At 52.0% G+C, this 20,866-nt stretch overlaps 1 protein-coding gene across 3 annotated transcripts in view; it reads right to left on the bottom strand.

Annotated features, from left to right (window-relative positions):
- Window positions 1-496: 496 nt before the first annotated feature.
- Window positions 497-20,866, bottom strand: part of RANBP10 (RAN binding protein 10) — a gene marked incomplete at both ends in the record, with an annotated part of 59,149 nt that continues 38,779 nt past the window's right edge. The window contains 11 exons of one of the 3 annotated variants that reach the window (XM_084256822.1): window positions 497-627; window positions 1,057-1,168; window positions 1,484-1,629; window positions 2,196-2,317; window positions 3,030-3,234; window positions 3,422-3,570; window positions 3,681-3,789; window positions 5,161-5,273; window positions 7,653-7,837; window positions 9,845-9,867; window positions 13,360-13,527. In XM_084256822.1, the coding sequence (XP_084112948.1) occupies window positions 497-627; window positions 1,057-1,168; window positions 1,484-1,629; window positions 2,196-2,317; window positions 3,030-3,234; window positions 3,422-3,570; window positions 3,681-3,789; window positions 5,161-5,273; window positions 7,653-7,837; window positions 9,845-9,867; window positions 13,360-13,527 (1,463 nt within the window). Of the gene's footprint in view, window positions 628-1,056; window positions 1,169-1,483; window positions 1,630-2,195; window positions 2,383-2,995; window positions 3,235-3,421; window positions 3,571-3,680; window positions 3,790-5,160; window positions 5,274-7,652; window positions 7,838-9,844; window positions 9,868-13,359; window positions 13,528-20,866 lie in introns of all 3 variants that reach the window. The other 2 variants (XM_084256823.1, XM_084256824.1) reach the window with 2 other exon arrangements.

Raw genomic sequence — 20,866 nt, forward strand, 5'->3', positions numbered from 1 at the left:
TATTTATATATATAATCTCACTTTTTGTTTTTTTTTTTACTTAAGAAAATAATAAGCTATCACCAACTTGATAGGCTTCATCACTAAATTAGCAGAAACCAGCTCAGCACAAACTCTCCAGAGATAAATACTGGTGGCTCAGTCAGGAGGAAAAAAAAAAAAGATTAAAAAACCCCAACCCCTCCACAAAATAAAACCTCCCTTTCAAAGTAGAAGGCGCTACATGAGACTAACCAGCCAATACTGTGTCATAGGCCGCTGCACGTGAAGGGGAGAGAGAGGGCCTGAGGGTAAGCAGAGAGGAAGGAGGGAATGAAAGAAGGGGGGCGGGGAGGGGAGAGGGAAGGGGGAGGGAAGGAGAAAGGCAGGAGAGGCCAGGTAGGAGGAGTGGACTCTGCCCATGGCTTCCAGGTCCCTGCACCAGATGCCTACGGAGGGCAGGGCTGCTCCAGCCCTGAGGCCGAGGGAGCCAGGTGGGGCCGGCCAGCACGGTCAGCTAGTGCAAGTAGTCGTCAACTCTGGCAAAGGAGCAAGATCCCAGGCCCGCTTGGGCCATGAGCCGTAGACATTCAGATGCCTGGCCCAGGGCGAGCATCAGAGGGGGCTGCTTTGGCAGGTTCTGAGACTCTGTGGAATAAAGATAAGGCCTGGTCACTGTCCAGTCCATAGTTTGGCCTAAGTCAAAGTTTCCTCGGGAGCGGAAAGTGGAGGACTAAACAGAATCTCATGGAAGAGTATAGTGTTCATGTGTCTGTTGAGTGTGTTCCAGCCACCAGGCCATGGCCTGCCGGAAATAAGAGGACCTGGGCTTTCTTTAGAGTGGTCATGGCCTGAGCCTGCAGCCATAGCTTATGGCCTATCATCTCACCCGGACAGAGTGAGGCTCCTTCCTCACTCTTCAGTAATGGAATCCCAAGACACTAATGGCCACTAGAGTGCTCCTGGGCATAATTCACCACCCTGATTTGAACAAACATCAGCTCTTCCTAGAGAGAGAGCCAATGGGCCACCCCAGGCACTCGTGAGTCAGCTTCTGTTTCTGTGACATCCACTTACCTAAAATGGCGCTATTGAGGGCAGCGCACACAGGCTCCCTCTGGATGGGGTCAAGCTGCTGGCCAACAGGGCAGCTCCAGGGGTCTGAGTATGCCAGCAGGCTAAAGGCATCCTAAGGGACAGGGAGGGCACTTGTGAGGGGTTTGTGGAACGTAACACACACGTACCTCCATGGCTTCAGAGGAGCAAAGGGCCTTGCATGGTACCAGTAAGGGGCAATACACCCTGACTGCAGGCCAAACAGTGTCATGGCCTCCCAGAGCTTAAGAGGGGTGGGGTAGACCCTGGATGTCCCACTTTCCATCGCAGATTTGACTAGAGTCTGCTTTGTCCTCTTGCCGCTGCCCTCAGGGCCCTCCCAGGGTCACCCGGCCCACCACCATCAGAGGAGCGCCTGCTCTGCAGGAGGGCCTGGCTTGTCCTGTACCTGCAGCATCTCTGTGTGGGCCAGATTCTTGCCATACTCTCGGCCCAGCTGTTCACTCAGGGCCTGCAACTCACGGCCAAACAGGATAATCCTTTCTGTGGCAGCCTGGTTACCTCCACAGAGCTGCCGCCGGGGGTGCCCATCATCTATAGCCAGAGCCCAGGAGAGAATACATCAGGAGAGGTGAGAAGAGGAGGAACTGGGGAGGGGGTGGGTTTTCCCAAAGACAGCATGGCAAGAAGGACATGGGGGTAGGGTGGGAGAGAGCTGTAGCTTCTGCCAGAGGTAGGTGAGGGCTGAGAGAAGAGAGATTCTGCCATCAGGAGGTCCTGAGGCAGGGAAGAAAGACCTCAGTCCTTACCCGAGGGCTTCCTCCCTGCAGTCTGACACCTCACAGTGCTCCTAACTTGTGGTCTACATGTCAGATGGGGTTCAGCACCTCTCTCTCCTCCCACCCTGTTCAGATACATGGGTGCTCCTCAGAGCTCACTTTCACCAACTCCCTCTAGCTTCAAACGCAGAGGTCTGGTCTAGCAGCAGGCCTGGGCCTTCCCGCCTCAAGCCCCCATTCATCACTGGCTAAGGAGGTAGTGGACAAGGTTGGCTAGAAGTTCTCTGACCATCCCAACCTCTTCCCAAGGGGAAGAAGGCACCTGGACCAAGTATTGCCCACCAAGGGAAGAGCCAGGTCACACAAGGGCATGGCACTTACCCATGCTGGATTCATCCGTCTGCAGGTCCTCATGCTTGTAGGCGCCATTGACAATGCGTGTGGACATGCTCTCCAGCACCCCATTGGGGTAATGCTCTGCCTCCATCTCCATCTCACTGTCACTGGGGAGAAGGGGTAGGAGGGGAGTTAGCCAAGCAGCCTGGTCAGACCTCCCCTCAGGCTTCACCTGGGCAGCTGTGAGGAAACCGAGGCCCCTAGAAGTGCGACAGGGCAGCTCAGGCTTGCTAGGCTCCACTACTTGCCCTCATGTGATCCCAGCTGTCCCCGCTGGCCAGCAACTAAGAGTCCCACTCTTGTTCTAGTGTGACTTCTGTGACCCTCCCTCCATGACACAAGTTGGCACGCCCCTTCTACACATCTCTCCACTCTCACTGAGTGGGCCTGGTGAGTCCCGATGGGCATCCCTGGGAGTCAAACCCAGGTCAGCCCTGAGTATGCTTGGAGGCTGCTGAAAGCCACATGTAGTCTGCAGCCTAAATTCCCCACCAGCCAACTTGGCTGGCCACAGGTGAAGCCGAGGGAAAGCTCCTTCAGTGTAGACCCTGGAGTTTCTCACAGGCCTGATCTCCTTGGAGGAAATCATATTCTTGGCACCACTGGAGAAAACCACGGCCAGGGAAAGTAACAGCTGAATCACAGGCAGGGTTAGAAGCTGGAGTCCATCCCTGCTGGGGGTTCAGTAGCTACTTTTCCAGGCACACACCTCAATGGGGGTGGCAGGTGCAGGAAAGAGGGTACTCAAAGAACAGACTGCAGAGGGTCCAGCTGGTGCAGGACACAAGGTGGGAGGAGGAAGCAGAAGAGGACAGGTACCTGGTCTCCTGGTTACTGGTGCTGCTGTGGGGCTGGGACTTGGTGGAATCTGTTGAGTTGGACTCTGAGTAATTGACGGAGGAGGGGGACGAGGAGGACGAGGACGAGGAGGAGGAGGAAGAGGAGCTGGGTGCAGGGTATTTACTGTGGTTCTGTTTGCTCTTTGTGGATGCGACGCCATTGCTACAGCTGGGACTGTCTGCTCCTGGAAGTTGGAGGGACAGTCAGAAGTGATGTAGGCTGCCATCCAGTGGGGCCCCTGGAATAACCATAGTGGCCCCAATTCCCTTCCCCCAAACCCAGCAGTGAGCCCTGAGCCCAGCCCAGTGAAGGGCATGTGAGTGGCCTTCTCCACACCAGTTCTTCCCAGAGCCCTCTGGAGAGTGGCTGACCTGTGATGTGCATGTGGGAACTACTGGGGCCGTGGCGGGGGCTGAGGCTGGGGGAGCCAGGGTAGCTGTCCTGGGACTTGGGGCTTCGGGAGCTCAAGCTGCGGACCTCACTGTCGGTCCCATTCACCATCTCCACAAACTGTCGGCACCTGCAGAGGGAGCAGAGCGGCAATGCTCTGGGCTTGGTCCGGATTGTATGCTCCCACCACCAGCTGAGAGGGGCCGGGCTAGCAGGGAGCTGGGGGTACCCACAACTTACTTGAGCATGAAGAGCAAGTTGGGGTTGTGCTCCAGCAGCCCTGGGTAGAAGCGCTGTGTGGTCTCAATAGCCTCACCCACACGGCCCTCCAGCACCAGTTTCTGGATCTCTGTAGAGAACAAAAGCATGGCAGTGAGTGAGGGGCGCTGCAGGGCACATGCCTGCACGCGGAGCAGCTGGTAGGTGGGCTGGCTCAGAGTGGCATGTCTGGTTGAGATGCTCATGGAGGAAGCTGAAGGAAGAACCTGGCAGTCCAGTTCCATAACAGGTCAAGTGTCAGGAGTCCTCACAGAGGGGAAAACAGAGGGGGTCTCTCAGCCCAGAGGCAGGAGCGCTAATTTGGAGGCCTGCTCCTATGGTCCCAAGTAGCCAGGGTCCTGAGCAGAGAAGGGGTCCTGGCTGTGGGGACAAGCACCCAGGCAGCTTGAACGTTCTAAAGGCTTCTTTTTCAGACAGAGAAGACTTCTCTCTTCCCAGACCTCACAGGGGAGTGGAATGGGAGTGCACTGGCCATGTCTTGGCAATCCTCAGGGGCTGCAGCGTGCTCCCCACTGGGGGAGGAGGTCACCCGCCTCACATTGGCATCTCTGATGTTGACAGGCCATCAGCATCTTGCCCTTGCCCCGGGCCTGGTGCAACTTGCTGGGAGTGACTTCCGGGTCAGAGCTTCTCTCATTCATGAATCCCAAATCTGGGATCCCTTTCCGTCTGTCTGTCTGGGTGTAGCTCCTCTGGGAGACAGACACATGCACATACACAGAGACAACAGGCTCAGAGAGACGCAAGCAGGCACACACAGATACACACGTTTACACACTTCCACTCTCCCTCCCTCTCCTCTTCTCTGATCTCCTTTTGAGGTTCTGGTTCCTCCTTCCCAGCATCCTCCTTCCATAAAAGAGCCCTAAATAGTACGCAGGCCAGTAGGAATACCAGGAGAGCTTCATTTGGCTCCTTCCTTTGTTGCCCGCAAAGGGTGGGAGCAGAAGTGGGGAGTAAAGGGAGGTGCTACCACAGCAGCCACTGAGCATCAGCTTTCACCCTGTGACCACTTCAAGGCCCTCTCTGGCCCGGAACAAGAAGAAATACTAAGGCAGAGTAAGCGGCAGCAAAGGCAGGTCGTGGTTCTAATGAGATGCAAACACACACTTCCTGGTAGACCACACAAGAGGCAGAGAGGAATCCAGGATTCAGGGGAAGGAAATAAACATGGAGTAAAGGGATCCATCCGTGCCAGGCCATCAGAGTGTGCGAGAGGGAGGCTGCAAGGTATTCCCATGGGGGTGGACAGCAATCTGGGCAGCCTTATCTTGAGAGGGGCAGAGCAGGGCCTGGGGGAGGGATGGGGCTGCAGGCTGGTCTCCTGGTGGTGAGGACCAGAACTAAAGGGACTCCCAACAGGTTAACCAAGGCTAGCAGGAGCCAGAAAGCAGGGGCATGTGAGGGAAAGAAGGAGAGGGAAGAGGAGAATCAACCTTACTTTGTCTGTTCTTTATGGATGCTTGTTCTTCCTGAATCGGGGTTTCAGTCATTCGGGCAAAAGCCGTGGCCGTGGCACAATACCCATGATGCACCAGGTAAGACGAGACCATGCTAGAAGAAAGGAAATGCTCAAGTTGATACTCAAGAACTGCCTTTCTCACTGACCACCTGATAGCACAGACTATCTCCCCACAAGGTCTTCCCTGAACACATTTTGGAGGTGTAACCGCCACAGAAAGAGAATAAAGGGACTGAAACAAAGTGAACACTTGCCCCACTGCTCCTGCGGTCAGGCCAGGGAGGGGCTGGTCACCATCTCTGAGCTTGAGGCTTGGAGTGGCCGCAGTTTCTCTGCGATATGCTGCCCACAAGTGGACAAGTGTGATAACAAAAGTACACACACCAGCACACACCATCTCCTCAAGGAAGCACTGCCTCCTGGGAACTGCGGCAAGCCCAGAGACAGCTGACAGTCTCTCTAACGGCAGCCAGCCAAGCAGTCTGGCAGCTGCCCAGACAGAGATGATGCATGCCACAAGCGCCCCTTCCACAGACATGGGCACTCCTGGTGGCTGCCTGCACACCCTGCAGAAACATTCCAGCTCACCAGGTGAACCTGTCCCTGGCACTCGAGCGTGATGGGGAACTCGCCCACCACCCAAATTACTCCACAAAACAGGGGCTAACATAGCAGGCAACGGCAAGGTCAACAGGTACAGTATTAGGGAAATGGCGCATGGAAACTGATGCCCCGAGGTCACTTAATCCCACTAAGAGCTGGCTAAGTAGTGGCACTTGTGAATGTGGGTGAACCCTCATATCTGATGAGCACAGAGGGGACCCCCGGTGTGTGCATGTGTCTGATGTCATTAGTATAATGGCCAAACACAAAGGTCTGAGGGGCTGTCGGTGGGAGGCACAGAAGTTCAGCTGTGTGCGCCCAGGCTCTAAGGGGTAAATGAGATGATACACATAGAGTGCTGGGCACCAAGCAAGAAGTCAGTAAATACCATTTCTTATCATGAAATTACATTATTTGTAATGTTAAATTCTGAGTAACAGAGTTATTAGTATAAACACAAGGGCAAAAATTGGTGACAAAACATGGTTCAGGTGAGTCCCTATGCACATCGGATGCTGCGGAAATGCACAGTCCCTGTGGTGCAGTAATTCCACTTCTGGAATGGACACCAAGGAAATAATAAGGTTAAATATGAAAAACTACATAACAGAGGTTATCTACACAAGCAAAGAGAGGAAATAACTTAGACCTCCCACCAAGGGGAGTCAGTCTAGGGCCCTTGGGCAATTTGTCTCCCAGATAACGGCAGTTAAGAACCTTCATAAAGTGAAATTATGTGACATCACAGAGTACAAGTTATATGCAGGCCTTGGCAAATACTACATATGAACACACACAAGCACACAGATACTCACATGCATGTAAGTACAGCCGTGTGCTAAGCCCAGGCCCAAGAGGCAGTGTCCGTCCCTCCCACACACAGCTGGGGCAGCTCTACCTCTCTCCTCGCTGTCCCAGTAATGTGCTCTGGAGACAGACGGGCACTGTGCTGGCCCTCTGAGGCGAGCTTCTCACTGGCTCTGGGACTGGGAACAAGGGCAAGCAAGCTACTCTTGAGAAGGGTGTGGCCACCTTGCCCCTGCCTTAGCGCTCTGGGGGGCCTGCCTCAACTTCAATCCCTTAAGACAGGAAAGGCAGGCTGCACAAAGATCCTGGTGTGCACCCCAACCAAGGGACCCTGTGCCTGGTGCCAAGGTATACTGGCACCCCCACGCCTTTACAGGGCAATGAATGACCAGGAATAGTGAAAGTCCAGCCCTTCTCTGCCCACTCTTGGGAGTTGAGCTGACAAGCTAACCTGCTTCCTGGCACAGTGGGTACGGGTCATTGTCTAACTCAGACCTGCAGCTGGCAAGTAGAAGAGAGACCCACAGCTGGTTGCCCTCGGGACTCTCAGCCACACAGGCTTCCAGAGAAGTCTGGGAAAGAGTCAGCCAACAGCCAGCCTGGCTGGTGCTAGAAAAGACTCTCTTCCTGCCACCACTGCCATGGATGACTGGGACTTAGCTGGATGCTGACTCTGAGAGGTGACATCTGACCAGAGTCACAGCATGACTATGGCTTTAAAAAAAAAAAAAAAAGTCCACAGAGGAAAAGACCACAGGGCACCCTAGCATATCCTCTACAGAATGACCGAGGGCAGGAAAGCCTGCCAGGGTGTGACACACTGGAGCGTTCCACTCCAGCTGAGGGGCAAGGTCCCCAGCAGGGGTGCTTGGCCAAAGTGAGCAGGAGCTGTCCATCGGTAAGAAGGAAGCCTGAGAGCAGCAGGTGGCATCACCCTGGGAGGGCTTCCCTGAAGGAACACTACCCGCTAGAGCAGCCTGTAGCAGTGCAGGGGCCAGTAGCAGAATGAGGCACTGGGCCCACAGGGCAGGACTGGGTAAGGGCGGGGGCAAGGCACTCACTTCTGCAGCACCGCCTGCCACTCGCCAAGCCGGGCACTGATGGGGAAGCAGTGGACGGTGCCCTGGACCTTGGCCCGCCACTCCCGCATGTAGTCCTCAATGTCAAACAGGAAAGGCTGCTGCCCAAAGTTGGCGTCCACAATCTCCCCGGGTGTCTGCAGGCCTACGGTGGGGTAGAGGTTGGCCTGAGGAGGAGAATGAAATGTCAGTCGGGCCTTGAGAGCAATGTGGCACAGGGCCTTGCCGCCCACCTCTCCTCTCTCCCCAGCACAGAGGGGAAGGCACTGGCTCTAACAGGCCGGCGCTCTGGCTCCGAGAGAGCTGCAGCAAGGCTGGGGAGGCAGGGCTAAGCCCATCCTGCCCACCTCTGTCAGAGACACTATTCCCCAAAGCTTTAGGAGAGAAAACAAAAGAAAAGCCAGCCAGGCACAAATGAATCCCCTTGTATCAGAGGCTACAGTGTCCCCAAAGCCTTAGGCCCTCCTTTGGGACTCGGCCAGGGCAGAGGCAGGCCAGGCTCCACGGCCATGCAAGTGTGCCGCGAGGATCTGTGCAAGGGTGCAGTGTTCCCCTCAGAGATCCAGGGCCAGGGATCCCTGTGCCACAAAAAAAGGGAATCTGAGGGGGCAGGAAGAGATAGGGGAAGACATGTCAGAGAGGAGGGGGAAGGGGACACTGTGGCCAGATGGTTAGGTGATGTGTTTCCTTGGATGCTGACAAAGGCTCCCTGTCATCAGAGGCTCACTGGGAGGGGGATCTTTCAGGCAGTGAGGCTTGGGGCACGTCCCTCCCGGTGGGGCTCCCTGCCATGACTAGCCTCCCCTTCACTGTCACTGAGTCACGTGTCATTCCTGAGTATCATGTGTCTTCACCTTCTTGTCCTCCAGTCCGCAGTCCACCCCTTCCAGCAAGCTTCCCCTGACCCTCACTGCACTCAGTGGCAACCCCCGACCCAACTTGGGGCACCAATATCCTGTCACTTGGCAACATCCTGCCTATATTCACATTTGCTTGCTCCATGTCACCTCTGCACAACTATGCTTCCAGCGGGGGCCAGACTGTTCACTGCCTAGGATAATAGCCTCTCTCTGGGGCCTCCAGGTCAGAGGGATGGATTCTGATACACAGACAGGACCCAGGATGTGGGAATCTGGGCTTCAGAGGGTTCCTCAGATCACAAGGGTTTTTCCAAGGGCAATGCTGGGGTTTCCAGGATCTGAAACTGCCACCAGAGTCAGCAAACCTTCCCTCCTTTCAGAGCCGACCCAGGGCACATTGAGCCTGGCCAGGCCACAGCATGCTGGGTGGAGGCCCTACATGTGATGAGGCCTGTGATGACTCACAATAAAGAAGGATTAGGGTGCAGGAGGTGGAGCTGAGCCCTGATCTAAGCCTCACTCTTTTCTAAGAGAAAGCCCCCACAAAGTTCACCTCCCTGGCTCGGGGGCACCCTCTGTGGTGGAGGCTCTGTCCCTAGGGCACTGCCTTTCCTCAGGGATCTCTGTTGGGGAGGCACGGAGGCTGGGCTCCCTAACAGTACAAGAGCAGCTCTCTGTACCACAGTGCACTGGTTGTAAGCCACACAGAGCTGGTTCAGACTGGCTAAGTCACGGAGTTACTGACATCTTCACCCAAACTGCCCTCACCCCCACAGAGGCCTTTGGAAATGCGATATATCACTGTCACCTGCTAAGAGTCATGGAGGGGGCCTCCCCGGTGGCGCAGCGGTTGAGCGCTGGGTTGCGAAGCTGCCTGCAGCCTCTGCGGCGCCAGTTCGATCCCCGGCTGCTCCCCGGCCACCGGAGGAGGGTCCCACATGGCGCACAGACCTCTCCTGCTGCCCGCTGCTCCCCTTAGCAGTGTGCTTCGGTCCCTCCGCCTGCTCTGCTCCCCGCTCTGGCTCTGGTGAATTCTCTCACCCTCCCGCGCTTCTGACGTACCCAGTGCTTGTATAAATAAATAAAAATAAATCTTAAAAAAAAAAAAAAAGTCATGGAGGAAGACCGGGCCTTGACACTGGAGAAAGGAGGCCAGCAGATACTCCCTAGCATGACCCTCAAGCTGTCAGCACCACATACATGCCTGGCTGGGGAGAGGCCAGGCGCCATACTCTGCACTTGCAGGTACCACCCTGTCCCATCCCACCGAGTCCCCAAAAGCCTGAATGGGAGAGACCCACCAGCAGTACTTACCGGGAGGTCTGTGAAGGCTATACCTGTGGAGGGAAAGGAAAAGTCATAAGTTTATTTGGTCTCCTGCACCTCTGCAGGCCCACAGAGGGCCCGTCACAATGGCTGAGGAGGGGCAGCTCACAATATCGCCCTGTGGTGGAAGCCAAGCTCAGACCAGGCCTGGTGGTTTTCGACCCTGGCTGTCCTTCTGGGTGACCAGGCTGGGAGTGAAGTCAGACACTTGGGTATTTGTCCACAACTCTTCTGCGCTCTCAGGGAAAGCCTGTCAGGAAGGACTTAACTCAAACAATCTCTCTCTGAGGCCTCTTCAGGCCTGGTCCTTCTCTTGATCCAGTACCGACTGATGGCGTCCTCCTGCATATGCCAGGTCCTTTCCCATCGTTACCTCATCAGACTAGTTTACACTAGTTTACAGATTAAAAAAACAAGGTACAGACATTGCTTATATTCTTTGCTGGGCTATTCTGCTCCTCCGTGAGGAGACCCCATACATTCCGTGATCTGTGGCCAGGGGGAGTTTCTGAGGCCCACACTCAGCACCAGCCGTCACAGAGCTGGCAGCGGGGAGCCTGGAAGCCCCTCCCCACCCATGAGGAGACCGCCATGTCCACCCTCAGGTCTGCACAGTAGCTGCCCTCACAGCTCTCTGTCGTCAGGCTGTTGCTGCCAGACTCCTGCTTACAAAGGAGGCCGATACACCACTGGGCAAAGGGGGAGCCCAGACTCATCTGTTATCTGCAATGTGACTTTTGCCAAGTTACCCAACCTCTCTGAGTCCATCTGAGGGGAAAAAAAAAACACAAGGCTAACACTTCTTTCTCAAGGAAGAAAGAAGAAACTGAGATACTCTGGAAGCTGCTTCATGAACTCTGAGATCTAGATACAAATTGGCCGCAGTTGTGCCATGGGGTGAGGCAACTGCCATGCTTCTGGGCAGGGGGTGACCCTCCTCCACCCCCCTCTTCTGCCCCCCACCAGCTTGCCTGGCTCTCCATCACAATGGCACTCAGGAAGGAGAAGGCCTTGGGGTGCTTCCAGGAGGATGAGGAAAGAGGCTACTCCACCCCCGGTTGCACTAGACGAGGGCAACACTACTCCCCCTGGCCCTGCATGTCTCTGAGAGCCTCTGAAAGGCCATTGTGACAGCAAGATCTGGGTTGGCCTAGGGAAGAAGGTCCAGGCAGAGATCCAAGATAAAAACAGGACATTCAAACTTGCTGATAAGAAGTGCCCGAGCCAAACACGGGTCAGGGATCAGCAGCCTGGATTTAAAGAGACGCAGAATTGTATAAAAACAACCTGCACTAGCTACTTGTGGATGAGAAACCATTCTCCTGTCTCCATTCATTTGCTCATTCATCCTGCCATCAAGTACCTGCTGAGACTGCCCTGGAGCCCATCCCTATGACAGGAAAATAGCTGCAAGCCTGGCGTTCGAAGGCCTGACAACTCCAGCTAATGAGACGGCACAGACAACTGGCCAACAACACACAGCCCGAGCTGTGTCATGAGCTCCTTATGGGCCTAGGGACCTGATGGACAAAGAGCTCATGGGCTCTGGTATACATTTAGGGCCCAGAAGAGGGAGGTTCAGGTGCAGGGACAGAGGGGACAGTTGGGTATGCCCCAAACCTTGCATCCTATAGCAGGTGCCATGCTCTGAGCAAAGTGTAGACAAGCTGGAGGGTGTGAACAGGGCAGATATCCAGAGCAGTCGGGCAGCACTGGTCCTGGCTGCAAGGGGACGTGTGAAGGGTGGTAGGATAAAGAATAGGCGCCTACGACAGTGGCATCTGAGACTCTGAGAGCAGAAAAACCAAATAGCTGTAAAAGCAGATGGGGAGTGAGGCGCCATCTTAAGGGCCTAGTCTTGCCCTCTAGGTGCTGACTCCTTAGCAGCTGGCTATCAGCTGGGTGGCATGGATCTCATAGGAGTGAGTCTCCAGGTGAGCGCAGCAGGGTCTGTGCTATGCCCTCAGTTGCCCACTCTGGGCTGTGGTATCAGGCTGCCCAACTGAGGAATGCTGACTCCTGGCAACTTAGCCCACCAACAAACTTGATTCAAGTCCCCTGGTTATGCCCAGGTTCATGTGGAGAAGTCAAGGAGAGTTGTGGAACGTGGCAGTCATTTTTTTTTAACCTTCACAAGCCCGGGGAAGGGAGTCTCCCAGGACTTGAATCTAAGTAAAATGCCTAATTCCCCTCCCTGTGATGGCCTGCCTGGTTGGGTTCTGCCAAATCAGACTTGTGCAAACCCAGCGAGGCTGGACCAAGAGTTAGGCACCACCTCTAGATGACTGTGGCCAAAGGCTCCTCTCACTCAATGGCCAAATACCAATCAGCCTTAGTAGGAAAAGGCTTCAGCAAAGCCAGAGTCCACCCCCCATCTCAAATTCTAACTCTGAATCACTATATATGGAAGACTGCTCCTCAAAGGGATCCTATGGGGTGCCCATCACCCTCCACTGACGGCTGCTCCCCCTGGCTCACAGCACCACTGATTCAACCATTTCCCAATCCTCCCTTCTTGCTAGTGCACCCCAACTGTCGCTGAGTCCTGCTGGGCCACCCTGGACCTCTATTGTCAGGTCTTTTCCCCACTTCCTGCACCTAACACCACTGCCTTGCTTCACATCACCCGCCTCCTCATCTGCCCTTACCCCAGTCAATCCATCATTTGCAATCTCACCAAAGGGACCTTTTGAGCAAGATACAAAGAGTCTTTGGTTGTTTATAGGTTGCTCCCTATAAATCACAAAGAGAGGGCCTCCCTGGTGGTGCAGGGTTTTTAAAGACAGCACTATCAAGCTATCGCCAGCCACGGCAGCAAGAGTTCGATCCCCAGCCAGCCAGGAAGCAACCCACATGGTGCAGAAGATCTTTCCTGTCCCGCCTGCTGCTCCCCTCAGCAGTGTATTTCAGTAGATCTGCTTGATCTGCTCCCCACTCTCTCTGGTGAATCCTCTCACCCCCAACATCTCTGGCTTCCACCCCAGTTCTTGTAAAGAATAAAGAAATATTTTTAAAAACAAATAAATAAATCACAAAGAGACCAGAAGAGACCAGGCCCTATCTGACTCCAGCCTGTTCATTTACCTCCTGCACTCGTACAGCCCGCATTGGACCTCCATAGCAAGTAGGAACATGAGTATCAGAATGGCCAAAGTCTGGGCCCAAGCTACAGGCACCACTGTCAACTATGTACTCAGGCCCCTCGAACTTATCATGAACCCCAAATGCTATTCCAACAAGTGCCACAAAGGTCAGGGGCTTGGCTAGCACCTACCTCTCTCAACACCCACCATGGGATTGATAAATGCTGCTGAGTGGCTGGATTAACAAAGGCAGAGGTTGTTACCCTCCCTTCACCTTGCATGGCTCTAATGTCTGGAAATGGCTGTGGTTCCCCAGAGTTCAGCAGAGGCTCTTTCACATTGCTTTGGTCTGCCTTTGGGTGTCTCATCAATCAAAGTGGGGCCACAGGACACACCTTCCAAGGTCCCCTATGCACCCACCCAGGCTGTGGCCATTCTTGGTGTAGAAGCAGGTGCCATTGATGAGGTTGACACAGCAGCCAATCACATCTCCCGTGGTGAATGTGGGACCATAGGGCTGGCCAGTCCCTGAGGAGCAGAAGGAATGCCCGTCATCACCGTGATAGCCGTAGGAATGCTTGTCCCAACCTGCAGCAGAAGAAAGAAAGCAGCAATGATTGAGCAGACCTTCTCAAGAAAGGAGCAAAACAGTTACAGGAGCCCATACAAGCCTGAGTCTCTCTTCCCCCTCAGCTACCACACCTCAGCCAGCACCAGGCCTCTCACAGAGCTGGGTTGGACGGGCTCCGGCTGCACCAAACGAGCAGTGAGTCCAGCAGGCCCCCTCCTAAAGAGCTGACACAGACCACTGAAGGCAGTGCCACCAGGTGGTGAGCAAAGCAGTGTGGAGAAGGGCTTGAACAGACTTCTGAGGCCTATCATGATGGGTTTTTACAAATTATTTTAAAATTGAATTATGATTTACATCTAATAAGAGTCTCCCTTTTTAACTTATCAGTTCAGTAAGTTTTAACAAATGTGAAAAACAATTTTACTACCATCAAATCATGGTAAAGAACATTTTCTTTTTTTTTTTTTAATTTATTTATACAAGCACTGGGTACAGAGAGTGAGAGAATTCACCAGAGCCAGAGCGGGGAACAGAACAGGCAGACCGACGAAATACACTGCTGAGGGGAGCAGCGGGTGCGGCAGGAGAGGTCTGTCGCACCATGTGGGACTCTCGCCGGCAGCCGGGATCAAACCAGCGCTGCAGAGGCTGCGGGCAGCTTCGCAGCCCAGCCTCAACTGCTGCGCCACATGGTAAAGAACATTTTCATGACTGCAAAAAGTTCCCTGGGGACTCTGCAGTCAGTCCTACTTGACCTACCCCAGTCCAGGCCATCACTGATCTGATTTGTTTGAACCAATGGTTCTGACTTTTTCAGAATGCCACATAAATGGAATCACACAATACAGAATGTCTTGGGTCTGGCTTCTTTCAATTAGCCATAATGCACGGAGATCCATCCACACGGTCAGATGTACCAATAGCTTTTCTTTTCTTTAAGATCTATTTATTTATGCATACAGGAGCTGGAGTGTAGGCCAGAGATACAGGGGGTAAGAGGATTCACCAGAGACAGAGTGGGGAGCAGAACAGGCGGGCTGACTGAAATACACTGCTGAGGGGAGCTGCGGGCAAGACAGGAGAGGTCTGCTGTGCTGTGTGGGTCACCTTCCTGGCCAGGGATCGATCTTGTGCTGCAGTGGCTGCAGATAGCTTCATCATGCTGAGACTTAACTCCTTGCGTCACCAGAGAGGCCCTTGTTTCTTTTCTTTTTTAAAGATTATTTATTTATGCATACAAGAACTGGGGTATAGGCCAGAGATGTGGGTGTGAGAGGACTCATCAGAGACAGAGTGGGGAACAGAAGAGGTCCCCTCCCCTTGTTTCTTTTCACTGGCGAGTAGCACTTCACAATGGCTACTAGTTTGCATGCCCAGCAGCAAGGAACGAGTTGAACATTTTCACCAGCATTAAGTATTATCAAGTGCTTCTGTTTTTACTTTTTAAAGTCATTTTAGTAGGTCATTTTAGAGGTTTTAATATCATTCTGATTTATTTTGCATATCCCCAATAATAAGAACATTGAACATTTTTCATATACTTATCTTTAGTGTATTAGACAAAATATTGAACTGTCTATTCAGATATTTGATTTATTCTTTTTAAATTTGGTTGTATATTTTAGTAAATTGTTAGATTCTAAATATATTTTGGATATAAATACTTTTCATGTATTTTGGGGCTTCCCTGGTGGAACAAGGGGTTAAATCTCAGCACTATGAAGCTATTGCCAGACTCTACAGCACAAGTTTGATCCCCGGCCAGAGAGCTAACCAACACAGTGCAGCAGACCTCTCCTGTCTCACCTGCTGCTCCCCCTAGCAGTGGATTTCAGTAGATCTGCCTGTTCTGCTCCCCACTCTGTCTCTGGTGAATCCTTTCACCCCATCCCACCCACACCTCTGACCTGGATTCCAGCTCTTGTATGCATAAATAAATAAATCTTTTTTAAAATATATATATATTTTTTAAGTGTTTTGCAAATATTTCCTCCCAGCCTATGGCTTGTCTTTTTTATTTTCTTAACAGTGTCTTTCAAAGGCCTGATGGACTTTTTTTATTTTTATTTATTTATGCATACCAGAACTGAGGTACAGGCCAGAGGTGTGTGTGTGTGGGGAGAGGATTCACCAGAGACAGAGTGGGGAACAGAATAGGCAGACTGACTGAAATACACTGCTTAGGGGAGCAACGGGCGCAACAGAAGAAGTCTGCTGTGCCATGTGGGTAGCTCCCTGTCCGGGGATCAAACTGATGCTGCAGTGGCTGCGGATAGCTTCATAGATTGTGTCTTAACCCCTTGCGCAACCAGGAAGCCCATGCCTGCTGGACTTTGATTGAGATTATGTTAAATCTAGAAAGATCAATTTAGAGAGAATAAAAATGCCTAACAACATTGATTATTCCAATCCATGAGCATGACTTACTTCTCCATTTATTTAGGTCTTTAATTTTCCTCACCAATTTTTTGACACATTTATCTCTAAGTATTTCAATTTCAGGGTGGAAGGATGGAGTCAAGGTTTCTTTTCAGGGTCATGAAATGTTCTAAGATTAGATTATCATGATGGCTATCCAACTCCATAAAGAAACTAAAAAACATTGAGCTGTACACTTTACATGGGTGGACTCTGGGGCCTCCCCGGTGGCGCAGCGGTTGAGCGCTGGGTTGTGAACTGCCTGCAGCCTCTGCAGCGCCAGTTCGATCCCCGGCCACCGGGTGAGGGTCCCACATGGTGCGCAGACCTCTCCTGCCGCCCGCTGCTCCCCTCAGCAGTGCATTTCGTCAGTCTGCCTGCTCTGCTCTGCTCTCCGCTCTGACTCTGGTGAATTCTCTCGCCCTCCCGTGCTTCTGACTGTACCCAGTGCTTGTATAAATAAATCTTTAAAAAAAAAAAAAGAAAAAAATAAGAAACAGGTGGACTCTGTGGTATATAAATGCTATCTTAATGAAACTGTTAAATAATACATATGTTTGATATTTATATATTCAGCTGCTATGCTGTAACATTGTTAAACTCTTCAATTAGCTCTGATAACCTTTGTGAAGACTGGGAGATTTACACATTGTCTGGGAATGAAGACAGTTTTCTTTCTTTCTTCCCCACCTGCACACCTTTCATTTCTTTTTCCTGCCTCATGGCACTGACTTGGACATCTAATACAAAGATGAACAGAAATGGTGAGAGCGGAAGGGAGACCTCTGAAGTGTACCAAGGTTTTACATGGGGACAAGAGCTAAGGTCAATCCAGGAGGGAGAATACAGGTGAAGGTGGGACAGGAGGCGGAGGGCTGCGGAGGGGCCTGTCTACCTAGCCAAGGGGCAGGAATGGAGCCCACCAGGCTGGCAGGCATCTCTACTCCCCAAAGCAGCTCCTCTAAGCAGCTCCCTCAGCTTCTGCTGCCTCCTTGGGATCTGAGCAGGATGTGCACGTCAACACACTTGAGCAGACCGCTCAGCCATGGTGGGGTCGGGCAGCTCTCCTCTAGGAAAGAAAGTTCATTCAGCAGGATGCTCAAGGGTCTAAGTGACTCAGGAAGGAGGACAGGGTTTCCAGAGCACCTGTGTGTGTGGTGGCGGGGTGAGGATGGCCGGCAATGGGCAGGCCTTAAGCAAAATGTGTGGGAATCAGAAAAAACGGGTGACAGTGCCAAGAGTTAGGAAGGGAGACAGAGGTCATCACTGGAGAGGAGGCGCTGACTCAACCCTGGAATCTAAACTCTGTCCTTTTCATGTGTTTTGCAAGTACCTGTGGGTCTCCCTGGTGGCCTAGGGGGGGTTAAGTCTCTGCTATCACCACTGTGGCCTGAGTTCAGTCCCCAGCCAGGAAGCTAACCCACATATGGCGCAGCAGACGTCTCCTGTCTCGCCCCCTGCACCCCTTAGCAAAGTGTTTCAGTACATCCACCTGTTCTGCGCCCCACTGTCCCTGGTGAATCTGAATCTGCTCACCCCTCCCTCCACACCTCTGGCCTACATCCCAATTCTTCTACGCTAAAAAAAAAAAAAAAAAAAAAAAAAAAATCATCTTAAAAAAAGTAATAAACTCTGTCCTGTTCAAAGGTAAGCTGCCCCTCATGGCCACAGCACCTGTCCCGGGCTCTGTCGGACCCTGAGTGTTCATGTCTCTTCACCCAGGAATGCTCCTGTTCAAACAGATTCCCCACAGCTCCCAGTAGGGAACAGGTCAAAGCTGAATGCCTCACAGGATGGATGCAGGCTCAGAGCCCCGCTGCTCGCCTCCTGCATCTCCCCACCACACCACAGCAGGATGCTAGCATGGGACCTGGCAGAAGGGTCATGGTCTAGACCTAGGGCCAAACTGTTCAGTTCTCCAGAGACCCTGGGACTGCCTGGCTTAGGGGGGAAATGCTGTTCTGGCATCTACCAGCTTCCGTGTCCACTAAGCCCAGGGTACATAGGGGCATTTTTATTGCTGGTGGGCACAGAGATCATCTGATCGCAGGAAAATGGCTCTTCTTGGGCACAGTGAAGCCCATTCCCACACCAGGCGGCAGGCTAATGAGGCTAACACCGGCAAACCCTCTCCTCAGGCTTCAATGCAAGGGGCCCTGGCTCCTGGCAGCGGCAGCTGCTCCCCTAGTCAAGAGAAGACCACAGATGGAGAGTGGTGGACAGCAGCAGGGAGTGACGTGACAACCCCCTCTCCGGGTTTGGTTCAGCCTGTGCTTGGTGGCCCCAGGCACGCCCACCAGTTTCCCTGGGCTCAGGCTGCACCTCCACCGGCCACCCTAGTGACAGCAGTCCTACCCTCCCCGAGTCCTCAGAAGGAGTCTAGGGACTTTCTGCATGTGACACTGTTCCTGACGATGTGGCAACCTGTTAGGGGAGTGCCATAAGGAGCCTATGTATTTGGCACGACAGGTAATGCTACCTCTGCCTCACCAAGAAACTGGGGGGGGGGGGGTTGCTAACCAGTCCACTCAGCTGAGAAGTTCCTGAGCTGGGCTCTGAACCCACCTCTTCAGATTCCAAAATCCGTATCTTTCTTGCCACAGATCTGTCTCACCACCTTGCCAATGAAACCATCCCCAAGTCTCTACCTGTCGCCAGAAGGGAGTAGTTGAATGTACTGTTTTTAGGGATCCAGAGTGTTGGGATCTCCATCCTGCAGTGAGTCCAGGGGCCATCAGGCCAGCAATGGCACAAGATCCAGACCCAGCCCTAGAAGAAGACTCAGCCATCACAGTGCCTCTTGTCTGAGATACCAGGGACAGAGTGGGGTTTGCTTCAGTGTTGCCTGACCAGCACAGCCCTTGCTAAAGCCAGTGCCACTATTCACCACCTCCTGAGGCCCTGTGGCTAAAGCGGAACACTGTCCAGCAAAGCCACTGCCCATTCCAGCCCTCCCCAAAGAATCCTACACGAGGGTTGCTTGCTCTTCCAGAACTATGCCACGGTTGCTGATGCCCATCAGGCTCTCCCCTTTGTCAACACTTTGTGAGCCACTCTCAGAGCTTGCCCCTTGTTTTCCATAACATCCTTTTCCTCGCACACTGCCCATGTCCCTGGTCCATCCTAATGGCCCGTTCCCTGCTACCTCTTTAATCACCATTTACTATTCCTGGGACTGTCCTACTCCAAGGACGAGAGCCCCTTGGGGCAAGGGTCGCATGACCTCATCACCAGCTCCCCCATGCACAGGGCATCAGGAGTATGAAAGGCGGAACAGGTGTGTGCAGGTGATACCGATGACGACCATCTCTTTTATTTTTTTTTTTTTTTTATAAATTGTATTCTTTTTTTTTTTTTTTTTTTTTAGAGGCATGTTTTATTTATTTGTTTGTTTGCTTGTTTTGTTTTATACATGCACTAGGTACAGTCAGAAGCACGGGGAGGGTGAGAGAATTCACCAGAGCCAGAGCGGGGAGCAGAGCAGGCAGAAGGACCGAAGTACACTGCTGAGGAGAGCAGCGGGCGGCAGGAGAGGTCTGCGCGCCATGTGGGACCCTCCTCTGGTGGCCGGGGAGCAGCCGGGGATCGAACCGGCGCCGCAGAGGCCGCGGGCAGCTTCGCAACCCAGCGCTCAACCGCGACGCCACCGGGGAGGCCCAACGACCATCTCTTTTATACAGAATTTACTGCTAGAAGGTACATGGTAAGAGCTGGAAATTTAAAAAAAAAAAAAAAAAAAGCTGGAAATTTTTTCTTTCTTTCTTTTTTGGATTTCTCAAACTGAAGCAGTAGTACTCTAGAAAATACAATAACATGACCATTTGATTTATGAAAGCTGGTGAAATCACCCGGAAGAACGATTTCCTATTTAGTCAGTAACTCAAGGATATTTAGGAGATATTTTTGTCCTAATGTAATGGGAGTTTATCACCAAAACAACAGAGGTTTACATTTTCAAATAAAAATTTAAGGATTTGAATACTTTTCTTCAAAAAATAAGGTATATAATTATTTATATAGCTTATAGAAATAATCATATAAAATATAATTATTTTGACAAACTACCATAGAAAGTAAAGATTTTAGCTCCAGCTATAAAATGAAATATGGATTTTAAATATTTTAGAAAACCTAAAGAGCTCAATAAAAATCTTTATTTATCTTTATTTATCTTATTATGTATGTATGTATTTCAGGATTCACCATCACCTCAATGAGGACTTACTGAGACAGATCTGCCCAAAGGAAGAAAGTTTACAACGCCTGTGGTAGATACTCTAAATAAGACCTTCCAAAGATGTCCAAGTCTAATCCCGAGACACGCTACCTGTGAAAACGTAACTTTACAGGGCCTCCCTGGTGGTGCAGGGGTTAAAGTCTCAGCACTATCAAGCTATTACCAGCCACTGTGGCATGAGTTCGATCCCCAGACAGGGAGCTAACCCAAATGGTGTCAGCTCACGCCCCTGCACCTTTAGCCTGCACCCCAGTTCTTGTATGCATTATAAATGAAATAAATCTTTTTTTTTTAAGTAAGATTATGTAACCTTACATAGTAATATCGAGCTTGCTTACATATCCCAGCCTTTTAGATGGTCATGAATGCTTCAGCGATGGCTGTTCAGGGTTTCTGTAATTGTTTGTGCCGTGGAATGTGGGTTTGACTCAATTGATGCCTTTATTTTGTCATCATCGACCTTGGTGGGCCTCCCCAGAGAGTCACATCGGGATGCCAAACGTGGGGGCCAAAGCCAAATGATAGGGCTAGAAATAGAGGTGAGGGTGGGGATTGCTCAAGATGGAATAGTCAAGTTAGTCCTGTTGAGGGTGACCCCTAAGGCAGAAGACTGCTTGACAAGACATAAAGGAAGAACCTTCGGAGTAAAGGGAATGAACTCAGCAGGTGTGAGAAAGGGAACACTGGCTAGTGGAGCTACA

The sequence above is a fragment of the Talpa europaea genome, assembly GCF_964194135.1.
Source record: "Talpa europaea genome assembly, chromosome: 16".
NCBI classification, from domain to species: Eukaryota; Metazoa; Chordata; class Mammalia; order Eulipotyphla; family Talpidae; genus Talpa; species Talpa europaea.